The sequence below is a fragment of the Danio rerio genome, chromosome 22, assembly GCF_052040795.2.
Source record: "Danio rerio strain M-AB ecotype USA chromosome 22, GRCz13ab, whole genome shotgun sequence".
NCBI classification, from domain to species: domain Eukaryota; kingdom Metazoa; phylum Chordata; class Actinopteri; order Cypriniformes; family Danionidae; genus Danio; species Danio rerio.
The window spans coordinates 14,884,756-14,902,856 of NC_141042.1; the positions used below are offsets into that span (position 1 = coordinate 14,884,756).

Consider the following 18,101-nt stretch of genomic DNA (forward strand, 5'->3'; position numbering starts at 1 on the left):
ACTGGTTCGAGCCTCGGCTGGGTCAGTTGACGATTCTGTGTGGAGTTTGCGTGTTCTTTCCGCATTCACTTGGGTTTCCTCCGGGTACTCCAGTTTCCCCCACAGTCCAAAGACATGCGGTACAGATGAATTGGGTATCCTAAATTGCCCAGTGTATGAATGTGAATGAGTGTGTATGGATGTTTTCCAGAGATGGGTTGCAGCTGGAAGGGTATCCGCTGCGTAGAACAAATGCTGGATAAGTTGGTGGTTCATTCCGCTGTGGCGACCCCAGATTGCTAAAGGGACTATGCCGATAAGAAAATGAATGAATGAAAATATAAATCTTGTAATTTAGCTGCACATGATTTTTTTTAAAAACAGAAGTGTTATTAATAATCAGCTTTATTCATTTAAAATATACTATTAAGACAGTATTGCTTGCCAAGAGCGTCTCTTTCTACTAGTGTTCAGAAGTGCTTTAGAAAATGATTGTGTGGTACTCATATCCTGTATAGTGACTAATTTTCCAAAATTCAAAAGTTGTTCCAGATAAAAGCATAAACCTATACTGGTTGTTTTTGAAGTGTTCAAACTGGTGGCTGCTGTAGTTCTGCTTCCGTGCCGCTTAGAGATGTTTGTTGTGTTTGCTCATCCCACTTCTTCAGCTGCTCCAGAGGTCTGGTTTTACAGTCACTCCAAACGAGGACAGTCATGAAAGAAATGCAGAGGAGGGACAGCAGAGCTAAAGCAGAAAGCTTAAATAGAAATAAAGAGAACATGTAAGAAGATAACATATTATTGAACCTTTCCCTTCAGTTTCTGCAACTATTATTAAACATGTGTTCAATCTTTTCTGCACTTAATCTCACATTTATTTATTTATTTTTTTATTTTTTATTTTAAAGAAATGTTACAGTATTTTGCGTTAGACCATTGGTCACATGATTAGAATTATAGTGAGTTATGGCTGTTTTTGTCTTTCTTATTTAGTACCAGTGAGGCTACAATGCATAAAATACTTTCATATCAACATTTGAAAATGTATCAACTTTTTTTCCCTTTCTGTTAAAATGTAAGTGCAGCCACATTAGTACAATCCCAGTAAAATTTTAAAAAATCTATTGACTTATATCGTGCTCAAACTAAGTCTGTGGGCAATGTGGATGAATGTCTGAGACCAACTGAACATGGATGCCAAAATTAACCATACAATATGACTGCAATTCCTTACTAGTTGGTGACCTAATAGCTAATAATTTGTACCATATTATTAATTTCAGTAAAATCTGTTAACATAACTTTTGAATTTTTGCATACAGTACTTTTTATGTTTATATGTTTTTAAGAAGGGAAACTTTAATGGTTAGCTTAAGTCAGGTTTAAGTTTTTTTTTATTTCCCAAATGTTCTCACATTGCACCAAAATCATTCAGCAAGCTCCTTTCTTCTTTTGATCTCCCCACTTATCAAGATAAATGGCATCTGGCATCTGGGAAAGCCAACTCTTCCTGACACAGAGGACAACAGTGAGAAGATCACATGGCTACTTGGTCCACCAGATACATGCAACACCATGTTGTGTTACTGGACAACCATTGTTTGACTCTTTTACCCGTTTGTTAGTCTGAGACACTTCCCAAAAAAGACACTGTAATCTGAATGCTATCTATGCTCATATTACTCAGTCTCTTTCTCCTTATCACTGGGTTCACATATTCATGGATCCAGCCAGTATCCAGAGCAGACGGATGTTATGTTCCCCTTCAGTTGGGGAACTTCAGTGCCATAGAGTGGATTGATTGAAATCCACGAATGGGAGGATTCGGATCAGAAGCCGCTTGTCTGGAGAGTATTGAACGGGCCAATGAATGAAATGAATTGGCAGCGTAAGCTTGCGCAGGTGTGCTGCATCGCCAATTATCCCAGCATATAAGCACACCTGAAGTGAGCAAACGCCATCCTTTTCGCTTCAGATCCTTTCTGAGTGAGTCGATGAGGGTTCCTCTTGCTGTTCAGCACTTCAGAGCGAACGAGTGTCTCCTGGTCCAGAGTGGGTTTTCGCGGCGGCAGACAGTCGAGCTGGGTTTCTCCCTTGCCTGCGGTTCTTTGGGTCCGGTCCTCCAGAGCGGTGCGTATTGTTGCAACTTTCCTATAAGAGCAACACAGTCGTGCAGCACGTCCTTTTCAGGATGGCGCTCAAACTGTGCGTTTCTGGATGCGGGGGTTTCCTGGCTCCGGATGATGGACACGATCACTGCATTGCATGTTTGGGGGTCCAGCATGTTAATGCGGTGCTCGCGGGCGGTTCATGTCATCATTGCGATGCCATGACCGTTGCACAGTTAAGATCGAGGCTAACTTTCGTAAGAGAGAGAGCCACCCCAGTTGCCTCCTGTTCTAAAAAAGCAGCGAGCGCTCGGGCAGATCTGAGGGTTCCAGTGGGAGATAATCCGGCGCCCACGGGCTCGCGGACCTCTCGCTCCTCACGGCGCTCCATCCAAGCTTCGGGTAGTGGGAGTGATCCGTCTAACCAGATGGTAGCTCTCACGCTCGCTGACACCGGAGATCAGATGTCCTCCGCGGCATCGGAGGGTGGGCTTTCACTGTCCGACGAAAATCCGGACCCGCTCACCCCCTCCGGGCAGGTGAGCACCATCAAATCGTATCCTGAAGCGGACATGTTAGTCGTGCTTTCCCGGGCTGCTTCGGCTGTGGGGTTGGAGCTGGTTCATGCCCCAGCTCCGCGGCCGGACCGACTAGATGGGTGCTACGTAAAGGACCAGGCGAAGCCTTCGAAGCCTCTCATCCCCTTCTTCCCAGAAGTGCACAGTAGGCTCACGCAGTCTCAGAGGGCACCTTTCTCTGCCCGTGCTGCGTGTCCCTCTCCCCTTACCGCCCTTGACGGCGGAGCTGCCAGGGGGTATGAGGCGATCCCGTCAGTGGAGCGCGCTATCGCGGTCAATCTTTGTCTGCGTGGCGCCTCTACGTGGCAGGGTTTGCCCCGCCTCCCGTCCAAAGCCTGTAGGTTGTCTGCCTCCCTCGGAGCCAGAGCTTATAAAGCGGTGGGCCAAGCTGCTTCTGCTTTGCACGCGATGGCCACCTACCAGCGCTACCAAGCGCAGGCGCTGGCCGAGCTGCACGAGGGCGGGTTTAACCCAGGCTTATTACATGAGCTGCGCACCGCGACCGACTATGCTCTTCGGACTACTAAGTCCGCCGCATGTGTGCTGGGGAGACCGATGTCCACACTTGTGGTTTAGGAACGCCACCTCTGGCTAAACCTGGCCGATATGCGCGATGTTGACAAAGTTCGCTTTCTTGACTCGCCCATATCCTAGGCTACCCTGTTCGGCGACACCGTCGGTGAATTCACCCAGGAATTCAAGGCGGTGAAAAAGCAGTCGGATGCGATGGGCAATGTCATCTATCGGCGTGGCCATAAGCCCGCTCCGCCTGCCGAGCCATCCACCTCTGCTGCTCCTCGCTGAGGGCGCCCGCCAACGAGTGCTGCCCCGCCCCCGCCTGCGCCTCCGGCCAACACCTCGAAAGCAGGCAGCCCCCCTGCCCAGGGTGCCGTTAAGTCCGGCAAACGGACCGCGAAGCGTCCCTGAGACAGGCCATCCGGAGAAGAGGAAACTTGCTCTTTCCCCGCTGGAGGGCGGGGCCCCGATCACAACGGTACTTTTCAGTGCCACCAAAACATCAATCAAAGAGCATTTTTCCCCTTTCCCGGATGTGACAGCACAAATTCTGCCAGTCCAGGACGCGCTGCCTTCCGGCTCGCAGATTCTACGTGCTTCGCCAGTGGCTCACGAGCGCTGGGGGGATGGTCTCCCTTCCCTCAGCCCTCCAGCCCCCTCTCCGGAGTCAGGGTGCGGAGCCAGAGCGAATCGCTCTCCTCCAGCTCTTCCGCGGGACCCTCGTGCTTCCCGGATCAGCACACCCACTCCGCGCTGCCCCACCGCTGGTACGTCAGCGATTGTAGCGATGACTCCATTAGCGAGGGGTCTGCCTGCCTGGTTAGCGCGGGCCAGCCCCTCGCGGTGGCTCATACGCACAATCAGACTCGGTTACGCGATTCAGTTCGCGAAATGGCCCCCCAAGTTCACGGGTGTGTATTTCTCCAGGGTCAACCCCCTGTCCGCCCCTGTCTTGCGAGAGGAGATTGCTGCCCTCCTGGTAAAGGTGCAATCGAGCCAGTTCCTCCAGCCGAGATGGAGAGTGGGTTTTACAGCCCATACTTCATCGTACCCAAAAAGAGCGGTGGGTCACGACCAATCCTAGATCTGCGCGTTTTGATCCGCTGTCTGCACAAGCTGCCGTTCAGAATGCTAACGCAGAGGCGCATTCTCCAATGCGTTCATCCTCAGGATTGGTTTGCAGCCATAGACCTGAAGGACGTGTATTTCCATGTCTCCATTCTTCCACGCCACCGCCAATTTCTGCGGTGTGCGTTCGAGGGTCGAGCGTGGCAGTACAAGGTCCTCCCCTTTGGGCTCTCTCTGTCTCCGCGGGTCTTCACCAAACTCGCGGAGGGTGCCTTAGCGCCCCTTCGGCTCGCGGGCATCCGCATACTCAATTATCTCAACGACTAGCTGATTTTAGCCCACTCGCGGGAGCAATTGATTGTGGACAGGGACAAGGTGCTTCGGCATCTCCGCCTACTGGGGCTTCAGGTCAACCGAGAAAAGAGCAAACTCGCCCCCGTGCAGAGGATCTCTTTTCTCGGGATGGAGCTGGACTCCATCAACATGGCAGTGCACCTCTCCGAGGAACGCGCTCGCCTGTTGCTGAACTGTCTGAGGGAGCTCGACAGCAAACTAGTGGTCCCACTGAAGTTCTTTCAGAGGCTCCTGGGGCATATGGCATCCGCAGCCACCGTCACGCCGCTCGGATTGCTCCAGATGAGACCACTTCAGCACTGGCTTCACGATCGGGTCCCAAGACGCACATGGCACGCGGGCACACACCGGGTCTCTGTTACTGCGCTGTGTCGCCGCGCCCTCAGCCCTTGGAACGACCCCTCGTTTCTACAGGCCGGTGTGCCTCTGGGACAGGCGTCCAGCCATGTTGTTGTTTCAACAGATGCTTCCAACTCGGGTTGGGGGGCCGTGTGTCGCGGGCATGCGGGTGCGGGCCTGTGGAAAGGTGCCCAGTTGCATTGGCATATCAATCGCTTAGAGCTGTTGGCAGTGTTCCTCGCTCCCCACTGCTTTTTACCGGTGCTGGAGCGGCAACACGTGCTGGTCAGGACGGACAGTACGGCGGCGGCGGTGTATATCAACCGCATGGGGGGTATGCGCTCTCGCCGCATGTCTCAGCTCGCCCGCCGTCTGCTCCTCTGGAGTCACCCGCGGCTGAAATCGATGCGCGCCATTCACGTTCCAGGCACGCTCAATCGTGCAGCCAATGCGCTCTCACGACAGCTGTTACGCCCTGGAGAATGGAGACTCCACCCCGAGCCTGTTCAGCTGATATGGGCGTGATTCAGGGAGGCCCAGATCGATCTGTTTGCTTCCCCCGAGAATGCTCATTGCCAGTTGTTTTTTTCCCTGACCGAGGGCTCTCTCGGCACGGATGCACTGGCCCACAACTGGCCTCGGGGCATGCGCAAGTATGCGTTTCCCCCAGTGAGCCTGCTCGTGCAGTTACTGTGCAAGGTCAGGGAGGATGAGGAGCAGGTTCTCCTAGTTGCGCCCCTCTGGCCCAACCGGACCTGGAACTCCTCGCGATGGCCCTCCCCTGGCGGATCCCTTTGAGAGAGGACCTACTCTCTCAGTGACAGGGCACCATCTGGCACCCTTGCCCCGATCTTTGGAACCTCCACGTGTGGTCCTTAGACGCAAGGAAGACTTAGGTAACCTACCGACTGCGGTGGTTAATACCATCACTCAGGCTAGAGCCCCCTCCACGAGGCGCGCCTACGCCCTGAAGTGGAGTCTATTCACTGAATGGTGCGTCTCTCGCAGAAAAGACCCCCGAAACTGCCAGATTAGTGTTGTGCTCTCTTTCCTTCAAGAGAAGTTGGACAGCAGGCTGTCGCCCTCCACTCTCAAGGTTTATGTGGCCACCATCTCCGCTTATCATAACGCGGTAGCTGGCGCACCGTGGGAAAGCATAACCTCATCATCCGGTTCCTTAGGGGTGCTAGGCGAATTAATCCATCTCGCCCCCCTCTCATGCCCTCTTGGGATCTCGCCTTCGTTCTCACGAGTTTGCGAGCAGATCCTTTTGAGCCACTCGAATCAGTATCTCTAAGATTTCTGTCCCTGAAGAAAGCTCTGCTGGTTGCGTTGGCCTCCATCAAAAGGGTCGGGGACCTGGAGGCATTTTCAGTCAGTGACTCGTGCCTGGAATTCGGGCCGGATTACTCTCACGTCATCCTGAGACCCCGCCCGGGTTATGTGCCCAAGGTTCCTACCACCCCCTTTAGAGATCAGGTAGTGAACCTGCAAGCGCTGCCCCCGGAGGAGGCAGACCCAGCCCTTTCTTTACTTTGTCCAGTTCGCGCTCTGTGCATTTATGTGGACCATACTCGGAATTTTAGATCATCTGAGCAGCTCTTTGTCTGTTATGGCGGTCGGCAGCAGGGAAGTGCCGTATCGAAACCATGCCATTTCACTCGCTTATTCGAGTCGAGGTCAGCCGTGTCCCCCGGGAGTGCGTGCACACTCCACTCGGAGCGTTGCATCCTCTTGGGCGCGTGCACGCGGCGCCTCTCTAACAGACATCTGTAGAGCTGCGGGCTGGGCGACACCCAACACATTTGCAAGGTTTTACAATCTGCAAGTGGAGCCGGTTTCCTCAAGGGTATTAGGTAACCCTTCGGTGATTGAGGAAACAACTCGTTAGGGTGTTGAGACACGGTTGCTGCGCCATTTTCCCTAACACGGAGATAAGTGCGCCCTTTTTATCTGTCAGTAAAGTTCCCGGTCAGGTGAGCCCTGCAGATTCCTCCGTGGCCCCCAGCACTGACTCAGCGGAGGAGTCACTTGCTGGCCAACTACGTTGTAGGTCTGCCCACTGGTCAGCCCGCGTTTTGGGTATAGGTGCCTGCTATGCGTGATCCCCACTAGGCGATCCCATATGCTTATTCCGCCACGGTTAAGTCCCCCCCCCCCCGGGCGGACCCGTGTCTTCCCTCTCCGCTAACCACTCTTTTGCTATGCGTACTCCCCCTTTTTAGGGCTAGTCCATATGTAAATTCTGCCATCTATCCCCCCTTGGGTAACGGATGGCCTCCGCAGCGTCCTCCCTATCGGGATTGCACGCTTCCCAACGTACTGTCGTATTTGCTAGAGTTATCTAGATGCTCATGACTTCCCAAAAAGTATATCGAAATCCGTAAGACTTCTGTTGAAGTAGGATAAATTAGGGCCAGGGACACGTTGGAGGACCGCGCCTCCCATGATGTGGGTGCGTCACGCTTGCTTGACTATCCCCTCATCGGGGGCGTTGGTAAGGTGCAGTCATTATGGCGCTTTCCATAGTTCTCCCATTCGAGGATTTCAATCAATCCACTCTATGGCACTGAAGTTCCCCAACCGAAGGGGAATGTTCGAGGTTACAGAAGTAACCCTTCGTTCCCCAAGGAGGGGAACGGAAGTGCCATACTCCGTCGCCATAATGACTGTCCCTTAGCTGTTTGAAAGTCTCTTCAGCTTAAAAGGATGGCGTTTGCTCGCTTCAGGTGTGCTTATATGCTGGGATAATTGGCGATGCAGCACACCTGCGCAAGCTTACGCTGCCAATTCATTTTATTCATTGGCCCGTTCAATACTCTCCAGACAAGCGGCTGTGGATTTCAATCAATCCACTTTATGGCACTTCCGTTCCCCTCCTCGGGTAACGAAGGGTTACTTCTGTAACCTCGAACGTTCATCAATGTGTAGAAAAAACAAGACTAATTTCTACAAAGACCCAGTAAAAGATGAGTCTCAGCAATGATCCCGTCGGTTAGTTTGAACACCTGCCCTGTGACCTACTTGAACCTGAACTTTCTCCACGACAGACAGTCATCTTTTTTAAACCCTCAACATCCAGACAGCAGCTCTGCCCAAGACATTTTCACTCAGAGGAGAACTGGTCACCCTGACTGAACCTAGTTTCTGCCAAGGTTTGTTCTTCACTTCCGTCAGTTAGTGGAGTTTTGGTTTCTTGCTACTCTTATCTATGGCTTGCTTGGTTGGGACTGGTGGAGCTGTGCATTGGCTGGAGTTGCTTTTGAGTGGATCAACCTTCAACAGTGATATTTGCATTACACTGATCTGAAGTGAACCCAACTAAACTTTAACAGAGACATTTCAAATAAACTGAACTGAATCAGTTTTAGTTTATCTAGGAATACACCAACATTCTAACACTTCTCTCCCCTCTTCAATTAAATTGCTGGAATGTTACAAATCTAAAAATATCTCTTTTCTTCATATTTTGAGCTTGTTTTAAACAATTTACATTGTAGAAAGTGCTACAGAAATAAAGACGAACTGAATTGATGGTATTTCAGATAACCCATATCTGGCAGCAAGCCCCTGTTACTTTTGCTCATCCAGCTCCTCACTATTGAAATGAATGGCAGCAGGCCCTGATGTCCAGCAAACATCAGTGACCCCTCCACCCCCTTGTGGACACTAGTCAGCCCTTCTTGACCCAGAGGATAGCAGTTAGAGGATCCGTCCTTCCAGGCAGGTCATTCCAGCACCACAACAACAAGCAGCCGTGGGCACTAGTCCCCATCAATGTCCATTTTAATTCCCCTCAGAGGTAATGTTTCTTGGACAGCATCTTCCTCCACCTACTGTTTCAGGATTGTACCAACAATGTCACAACAAGTTCATTCGTCAGAAAAGGAGAAGGCAGGAAGTAACGATAATGGATGTAATTTAATTTAGTAAGAAATAACTCATGACAAGCCATTAGGAATTATTAGGAAAATTATGCACTCCACAAGCTTTGATGCTAAAGTTACACTTCGGTTGTGTGTTGTTTTCTCACAAATCAAAGGACCACAGTAAATTATTCCAATTATACAATAGCTACACAGTGGCCCAGTGGTTCCCCTTCGGTTGGGGAACTTCAGTGCCATGAATGGGAGGATTCGGATCAGAAGCCGCTTATCTGGAGAGTATTGAACGGGCCAATGAATGAAATTAATTGGCAGCGTAAGCTTGCGCAGGTGTGCGACATCTGCAATTATCTCAGCATATAAGCACACCTGAAGCCAGCAGACGCCATCCTTTTCGCTTCAGATCCTTTCTGAGTGAGTCGATGAGGGTTCCTCTTGCTGATCAGCACTTCAGAGCGAACGAGTGTGTCTCCCGGTCCAGAGTGGGTCTTCGCGGTGGCAGACGGTCGAGCTGGGTTACTCCCTTGCCTGCGGTTCTTTGGGTCCGGTCCTCCAGAGCGGTGCGTATAGTTGCAACTTTCCTAAAAGAGCAACACAGTCGTGCAGCACGTCCTTTTCAGGATGGCGCTCCGACTGTGCGTTTCTGGATGCGGGGGTTTCCTGTCTCCGGATGATGGACACGATCACTGCATTGCATGTTTGGGGGTCCAGCATGTTAATGCGGTGCTCGCGGGCGGTTCATGTCGTCATTGCGATGCCATGACCGTTGCACAGCTAAGATCGCGGCTAACTTTCGCAAGAGAGCGAGCCACCCCAGTTGCCTCCTGTTCTAAAAAAGCAGCGGGCACTCGGGCAGATCTGAGGGTTTCAGCGGGAGCTAATCCGCCGCCCACGGGCTCGCGGACCTCTCGCTCCTCACGGCGCTCCATCCAAGCTTCGGGTGGTGAGAGTGATCCGTCTAACCAGATGGTAGCTCTCACACTCGCTGACACCGGAGATCAGATGTCCTCCGCGGCATCGGAGGGTGGGCTTTCACTGTCCGACGAAGATCCGGACCCGCTCGCCCCCTCCGGGCAGGTGAGCGCTGTCAAATCGGATCCTGAAGCGGACATGTTAGCCGTGCTTTCCCGGGCTGCTTCGGCCGTGGGGTTGGAGATGGTTTATCCCCCAGCTCCGCGGCCGGACCGAATAGATGTGTGTTACGTAGAGGACCAGAAGGCGAAGCCTTCGAAGCCTCTCGTCCCCTTCTTCCCGGAAGTGCACAGTAGGCTCACGCAGTCCTGGAGGGCACCTTTCTCTGCCCGTGCTGCGAGTGCCTCCGCCCTCACCGCCCTTGACGGCGGAGCTGCCAGGGGGTATGAGGCGATCCCGTCAGTGGAGCGCGCTATCGCGGTCAATCTTTGTCCGCGCGGCGCCTCTACGTGGCGGGGTTTGCCCCGCCTCCCGTCCAAAGCCTGTAGGTTGTCTGCCTCCCTCGGAGCCAGAGCTTATAAGGCTGCGGGCCAGGCTGCTTCTGCTTTGCACGCGATGGCCACCTACCAGCGCTACCAAGCGCAGGCGCTGGCCGAGCTGCACGAGGGCGGGTTCAACCCAAGCTTATTACATGAGCTGCGCACCGCGACCGACTATGCTCTTCGGACTACTAAGTCCGCCGCGTGTGCGCTGGGGAGGACGATGTCCACACTTGTGGTTCAGGAACGCCACCTCTGGCTAAACCTGGCCGATATGCACGACGTTGACAAAGTTCGCTTTCTTGACTCGCCCATATCCCAGGCTGGCCTGTTCGGCGACACCGTCGGTGAATTCACCCAGGAATTCAAGGCGGTGAAAGAGCAGTCGGATGCGATGGGCAATGTCATCTATCGGCGTGGCCGTAAGCCCGCTCCGCCCGCCGAGCCATCCACCTCCGCTGTTCCTCGCCGAGGGCGCCCGCCAACGAGTGCTGCCCCGCCCCCGCCTGCGCCTCCGGCCAAGCGGGCGCAGCGTTCACCTCGAAAGCAGGCAGCCCCTCCTGCCCAGGGCGCCGTTAAGTCCGGTAAACGGACTGCGAAGCGTCCCTGAGACAGGCCATCCGGAGAAGAGGAAACTTGCTCTTTCCCCGCTGGAGGGCGGGGCCCCGATAACAACGGTACTTTTCAGTGCCACCAAAACATCAGTAAAAGAGCACTTTTTCCCTTCCCCGGATGTGACTGCACGAGTTCTGCCAGTCCGGGACGCGCTGCCTTCCGGCTCGCAGACTCTACGTGCTTCGCCAGTGGCTCACGAGCGCTGGGGGGACGGTCTCCCTTCCCTCAGCCCTCCAGCCCCCTCTCCGGAGTCAGGGTGCGGAGCCAGAGCGAATCGCTCTCCTCCAGCTCTTCCGCGGGACCCTCGTGCTTCCCGGATCAGCACACCCACTCCGCGCTGCCCCACCGCTGGTACGTCAGCGATTGTAGCGATGACTCCATTAGCGAGGGCTCTGCCTGCCTGGTTAGCGCGGGCCAGCCCCTCGCGGTGGCTCATACGCACAATCAGACTCGGTTACGCGATTCAGTTCGCGAAACGGCCCCCCAAGTTTACGGGCGTGTATTTCTCCAGGGTCAACCCCCTGTCCGCCCCTGTCTTGCGAGAGGAGATTGCTGCCCTCCTGGCGAAGGGTGCAATCGAGCCGGTTCCTCCAGCCGAGATGGAGAGTGGGTTTTACAGCCCATACTTCATCGTACCCAAAAAGAGCGGTGGGTCACGGCCAATCCTAGATCTGCGCGTTTTGAACAGCTGTCTGCACAAGCTGCCGTTCAGAATGCTCACGCAGAGGCGCATTCTTCAATGCGTTCGTCCTCGGGATTGGTTTGCAGCCATAGACCTGAAGGACGCGTATTTCCATGTCTCCATTCTTCCACGCCACCGCCAATTTCTGCGGTTTGCGTTCGAGGGTCGAGCGTGGCAGTACAAGGTCCTCCCCTTCGGGCTCTCTCTGTCTCCGCGGGTCTTCACCAAACTCGCGGAGGGTGCCCTAGCGCCCCTTCGGCTCGCGGGCATTCGCATACTCAGTTATCTCGACGACTGGCTGATTTTAGCCCACTCGCGGGAGCAATTGATTATGCACAGGGACAAGGTGCTTCGGCATCTCCGCCTACTGGGGCTTCAGGTCAACCGAGAAAAGAGCAAACTCGCCCCCGTGCAGAGGATTTCTTTTCTCGGGATGGAGCTGGACTCGATCACCATGGTAGCGCACCTCTCCGAGGAACGCGCTCGCCTGTTGCTGAACTGTCTGAGGGAGCTCGACAGCAAACTAGTGGTCCCACTGAAGTTCTTTCAGAGGCTCCTGGGGCATATGGCATCCGCAGCCGCCGTCACGCCGCTCGGGTTGCTCCATATGAGACCACTTCAGCACTGGCTTCACGATCGGGTCCCCAGACGCGCATGGCATGCGGGCACACACCGGGTCTCTGTTACTGCGATGTGTCGCCGCGCCCTCAGCCCTTGGAACGACCCCTCGTTCCTACAGGCCGGTGTGCCTCTAGGACAGGCGTCCAGCCATGTTGTTGTTTCAACAGACGCTTCCAACACGGGTTGGGGGGCCGTGTGTCGCGGGCATGCGGCTGCGGGCCTCTGGAAGGGTGCCCAGCTGCATTGGCATATCAATCGCCTAGAGCTGTTGGCAGTGTTCCTCGCTCTCCACCGCTTTTTACCGGTGCTGGAGCGGCAACACGTGCTGGTCAGGACGGACAGTACGGCGGCGGCGGCGTATATCAACCGCATGGGGGGTATGCGCTCTCGCCGCATGTCTCAGCTCGCCCGCCGTCTGCTCCTCTGGAGTCACCCGCGGCTGAAATCGCTGCGCGCCATTCACGTCCCAGGCACGCTCAATCGTGCAGCCGATGCGCTCTCACGACAGCTGTTACGCCCTGGAGAATGGAGACTCCACCCCGAGTCTGTTCAGCTGATATGGGCGCGATTCGGGGAGGCCCAGATCGATCTGTTTGCTTCCCCCGAGAACGCTCACTGCCAGTTGTTTTTTTCCCTGACCGAGGGCTCTCTCGGCACGGATGCACTGGCCCACAGCTGGCCTCGGGGCATGCGCAAGTATGCGTTTCCCCCAGTGAGCCTGCTCGCGCAGTTTCTGTGCAAGGTCAGGGAGGATGAGGAACAGGTTCTGCTAGTTGCGCCCCTTTGGCCCAACCGGACCTGGATATCAGAGCTCTCACTCCTCGCGACGGCCCTCCCCTGGCGGATCCCTTTGAGAGAGGACCTACTGTCTCAGGGACAGGGCACCATCTGGCACCCTCGCCCCGATCTTTGGAACCTCCACGTGTGGTCCCTGGACGCGAGGAAGACTTAAGAACCTATCGACTGCGGTGGTTAATACCATCACTCAGGCTAGAGCCCCCTCCACGAGGCGCGCCTACGCCCTGAAGTGGAGTCTATTCACTGAATGGTGCGTCTCTCGCAGAGAAGACCCCCGAAATTGCCAGATTAGTGTTGTGCTCTCTTTCCTTCAAGAGAAGTTGGACAGCAGGCTGTCGCCCTCCACTCTCAAGGTTTACGTGGCCGCCATCTCCGCTTATCATAGCGCGGTAGCTGGCGGCACCGTGGGAAAGCATAACCTGGTCATCCAGTTCCTTAGGGGTGCTAGGCGAATTAATCCATCTCGCCCCCCTCTCATGCCCTCTTGGGATCTCGCCCTCGTTCTCACGAGTCTGCGATCCGATCCCTTTGAGCCACTCGAATCAGTATCTCTAAGATTTATGTCCCTGAAGACAGCTCTGCTGGTTGCGTTGGCCTCCATCAAGAGGGTCGGGGACCTGGAGGCATTTTCGGTCAGTGACTCGTGCCTGGAATTCGGGCCGGATTACTCTCACGTTATCCTGAGACCCCGCCCCGGTTATGTGCCCAAGGTTCCTACCACCCCCTTTAGAGATCAGGTAGTGAACCTGCAAGCGCTGCCCCCGGAGGAGGCAGACCCAGCCCTTTCTTTACTTTGTCCAGTTCGCGCTCTGCGCATTTATGTGGACCGTACTCAGAATTTTAGATCATCTGAGCAGCTCTTTGTCTGTTATGGCGGTCGGCAGCAGGGAAGTGCCGTATCGAAACAAAGATTTTCCCACTGGATTGTGGATGCCATTTCACTCGCTTATTCGAGTCGAGGTCAGCCGTGTCCCCCGGGAGTACGTGCACACTCCACTCGGAGCGTTGCATCCTCTTGGGCGCGTGCACGCGGCGCCTCTCTAACAGACATCTGTAGAGCTGCGGGCTGGGCGACACCCAACACATTTGCAAGGTTTTACAATCTGCAAGTGGAGCCGGTTTCCTCAAGGGTATTAGGTAACCCTTTGGTGATTGAGGAGACAACTCGGTAGGGTGTTGAAACACGCTTGCTGCGCCATTCTCCCTAACACGGAGGTACGTGCGCCTTTTTTATCTGTCAGTAAAGTTCCCCGTCAGGTGAGCCCTGCAGATTCCTCCGTGGCCCCCAGCACTGACTCAGCGGAGGAGTCACTTGCTGGCCCACTACGTTGTAGGTCTGCCCGCTGGTCAGCCCGCGTTTTGGGTATAGGTGCCTGCTATGCGTGATCCCCACTAGGCGATCCCATATGCTTATTCCGCCACGGTTAAGTCCCCCCCCTGGGCGGACCCGTGTCTTCCCTCTCCGCTAACCACTCTTTTGCTATGCGTACTCCCCCTTTTTAGGGCTAGTCCATAGGTAAATTCTGCCATCTATCCCCCCCTTGGGTAACGGATGGCCTCCGCAGCGTCCTCCCTATCGGGATTGCACGCTTCCCAACGTACTGTCGTATTTCCTAGAATTATCTAGATGCTCACGACTTCCCAAAAAATATATCTAAATCCGTAAAACTTCTGTTGAAGTAGGATAAATTAGGGCCAGGGACACGTTGGAGGACCGCGCCCCCCATGATGTGGGTGCGTCACGCTTGCTTGACTATCTCCTCATCGGGGGTGTTGGTAAGGTGCAGTCATTGTGGCGCTTTCCATATTCTCCCATTCATGGCACTGAAGTTCCCCAACCAAAGGGGAACGTTCGAGGTTACAGAAGTAACCCTTCGTTCCCCGAGGAGGGGAACGGAAGTGCCATATTCCGTCGCCATAATGACTGTCCCTTAGCTGTTTGAAAGTCTCTTCAGCTTAAAAGGATGGCGTCTGCTGGCTTCAGGTGTGCTTATATGCTGAGATAATTGCAGATGTCGCACACCTGCGCAAGCTTACGCTGCCAATTAATTTCATTCATTGGCCCGTTCAATACTCTCCAGATAAGCGGCTTCTGATCCGAATCCTCCCATTCATGGCACTTCCGTTCCCCTCCTCGGGGAACGAAGGGTTACTTCTGTAACCTCGAACGTTAGCACTGTTGCATCACAGAAAGAAGGTCACTGGTTCGAGTCCCGAAGTGGCCTGTTGGCATTTCTGTGGAGTTTGCATGCTCTCCCCGTGTTTGCTTGGCTTTCCTCCGGTTGCTCTGGTTTCTCCCACAATTCCAAAAACAAACAAAAATTGTAGTGTATGAGTGTGCGTGTGAATGCGAGAGTGTATGGGTGTTTCCCAGAACTGGGTTGCAGCTGGAAGGGCATCCATCGCTTAAAACATATGCCGGAATAGTTGGTGGATCATTCCACAGTGGCGACCTCTTAAAAAATAAGGGACTAAACACAAGGACAAAGAATAACGAATATAATGGTTACCAATCTCTCCAGACTTTGTTTAAATGTTGGATTACAAGACACTCATGGAGAGTTGAGTCCTCAAAGGGCTACTGTGTGTAGTATTATGTCTAAATTCCTTTAAGGCAAGTCATTTCACTTGGCAGCCATATTTGAAACACCTTTTGGGCAGTATGCTCGGGCATTCTGTCTAAACGGGGAAGAATCAAATTCTCCAAAACTACCTGCCAATCTTACGATTACATTACATATCATGGATAACCAATAATATTAAACAACAACTGTCTCTTTAGTTTCATTTCTAATTTTTTGTATCACACAAAATCTGCAGAAACTCATGTCTAGTCTGAGCCCCTCCCCCAGAGAATTGTCATTCTATAGTGATCGCTGATTGGCTCCTGTACTAGAAGGTGGGGCTTCATTCACCTTATTGACGGTTACACTTCAGCCCATTCAAAAGTATATGAGGGACACATCTTGTGTATTTTACAGTCTTTGATTACGTTCACACTGCAAGACTCAAATCTGCTCAAATCTGATTTTTTATCAGATCAGATTTTTTTTTTTTTGCATAAGGGTTCACATTGTTGTTGTACATGTGGCCAATATCAGATTTCCAGTGTAAACAGATCCTGATTCTAAACTGACTTGAATGAGCAAAAGTACAACTACGCACAAAACAATTGTGTATAGTGTGAAGTTAATAAATAACATTGTCAGATGGTGTTATATGTGATTATTGATGTTTTCACAGACAACCGCTGTGTTTTTTATGAACTGAATGGTTGTTTTGCTGGTTCTAATGTGCATTTTAGTGTTTTTTGTGATCAAATTGATAATTGTCATTTATGACAAGCATGGTCCTAGTCTCTCTAACCACCGATGTGGAGAACTCATTAAGGGGTAATGCCTCACGCCTGTTTTTCTGTGTTGAAAATGATATTGCTTGCAGAGTCTGATAATCTAGCTTACTGTTAATTCATTTTAATTTGTTATAAACAACATAGGCTGTATCCAGTCAAACTCATACAAGTAAACCTGAAACATTGCCTACCGTTTCATGTAGTTTCATGTAGCCCTATGCACTTTACCATTTTTAAATATGCAAATCGACTATGGTGGTATTTTAAATCTAACTGAAAGAAGCATTGTTTTGGGTTACAGGTTAATGGTTAATGTTTGGTTAATGAGCACTAGCTCAAAATTGACAACCTTTTAAACTTTTTTGGGGTAAACTATTTGCCTGATGTGTAATTCTAAGCTGCTGAGGAATAGAGGATGTTTGCAGGATGAACAAATACAGAATAAAGACATGTGTCAATCAAAAATTATGTAAAAGTCACATGAATTCCTACATATCTGTTCACAGTGCAGTCTGATTGGAAAACATTAGATCTGTATCTGATTTATTACCACTTATGAAAGTGGCACAAATTGGAATGAAAAAAAGATCAGATTTCATGCGGTTTGGGCGGTTCACACTGTCATGTCAAAAACAGTCACATGTGGGGCAAAAAAACCAGATTTGGGCCACATTTGGCTGCAGTGTGAACGCATGGCATCTAAATCCTTATATTTTATATTGACGTTCTTTGATTGGACATGACTGATGTAACCCTAATGGAATTCTTATATGGTCAAAACCTGCAAGCAACTAATTTAACTGCCTGTTTATCTGAAAATAATTGCAGCATGTTAGCTGGCATGATTGTCAAGACAGCCAATTAACTATTGGACCACAACACAACTCAAAAAATTGGCTTTTGACAGTTAGTCAATGATAAACAGAGTGCTCGAACACTAAATGTTTAGTATTTTGGCAATGTGTCCATTTTTAATATACAAAATGCCACTTTTCTGTGGAAAATTACCATGTGGCCAAAACATTTTGATTGATTTCCTTTAGACACTACAGGATGTGTATTCAGATGGCATTTAAATCTGTTATTTATTTATTTATTTGGTGCGAATTCATCCCTGCATTAATAAAATGTCAATGTGTTCAATTGAATTGTTTGTTCATTAAAATGTAGCGTAAACTCACCCTTGAGTAGAAAGTGACCTTTTCAGTCAGTTCTAGCAAGTCGGTTCTGATCGTTTTGTTGTCATTCAATCCACTGGGTTTGCACCATTTAATCTGACGCCCTTCATCCAAAACGTAGTCTCCTTCCCAGTGCGCCAAACCACAAGCCAAATATTCCCCCTCAAACAACAGCAGAAAGATCCACAGTGAAGGAGGAATCAGACAAAATGAAAAGACCTCAGCGGAATTCTGCGATTTACGTTTACAAGGTCTCCGAATGAACACCAACACAGTCAGAGCCAGGAAAGCAGGACCGACGAAGAGGAAGACGATCAGGGTCACGTTGAGACCTGGGTCACACGGGCAAGAAAATTCACGATCCATTAACATTTCCAATCCGAATAATGCAATAGTAAATGGAAATGTGCCAAATCCACTTTTCATCTTTTCCAGATTGTTTGTCATTTGCTCAGGCAACGACATCTTCTCCAGTGCAAGCGCAGTTACTCTGATGATGGTTTGGATATCATCTGATCTATGTAAATATCATCCGCCGTTCCTGAAATGTAAATATTAATAATGAAAGCCGGTTTAAC

General features: G+C 51.6%; 2 protein-coding genes across 2 annotated transcripts in view; one reads left to right on the forward strand and one right to left on the reverse strand.

Annotated features, from left to right (window-relative positions):
- Positions 1–448: 448 nt before the first annotated feature.
- si:dkeyp-122a9.2 lies at positions 449–18,047 on the reverse strand. The gene is made up of 2 exons (XM_087304132.1): positions 17,527–18,047; positions 449–737 (listed from the first exon to the last, which is right to left on the reverse strand). The coding sequence occupies exons 1-2, from the start codon at positions 17,986–17,988 to the stop codon at positions 570–572; spliced, it is 630 nt and encodes a 209-aa protein (XP_087160258.1). The 5' UTR covers positions 17,989–18,047; the 3' UTR covers positions 449–569.
- Positions 11,264–18,101, forward strand: part of LOC147831535 (uncharacterized) — a 600,059-nt gene continuing 593,221 nt past the window's right edge. The window contains exon 1 of the mRNA XM_087304125.2: positions 11,264–15,162. Within this exon, the coding sequence (XP_087160251.2) occupies positions 11,264–13,147 (1,884 nt within the window). The 3' untranslated portion in view covers positions 13,148–15,162. The remainder of the gene's footprint in view (positions 15,163–18,101) is intronic.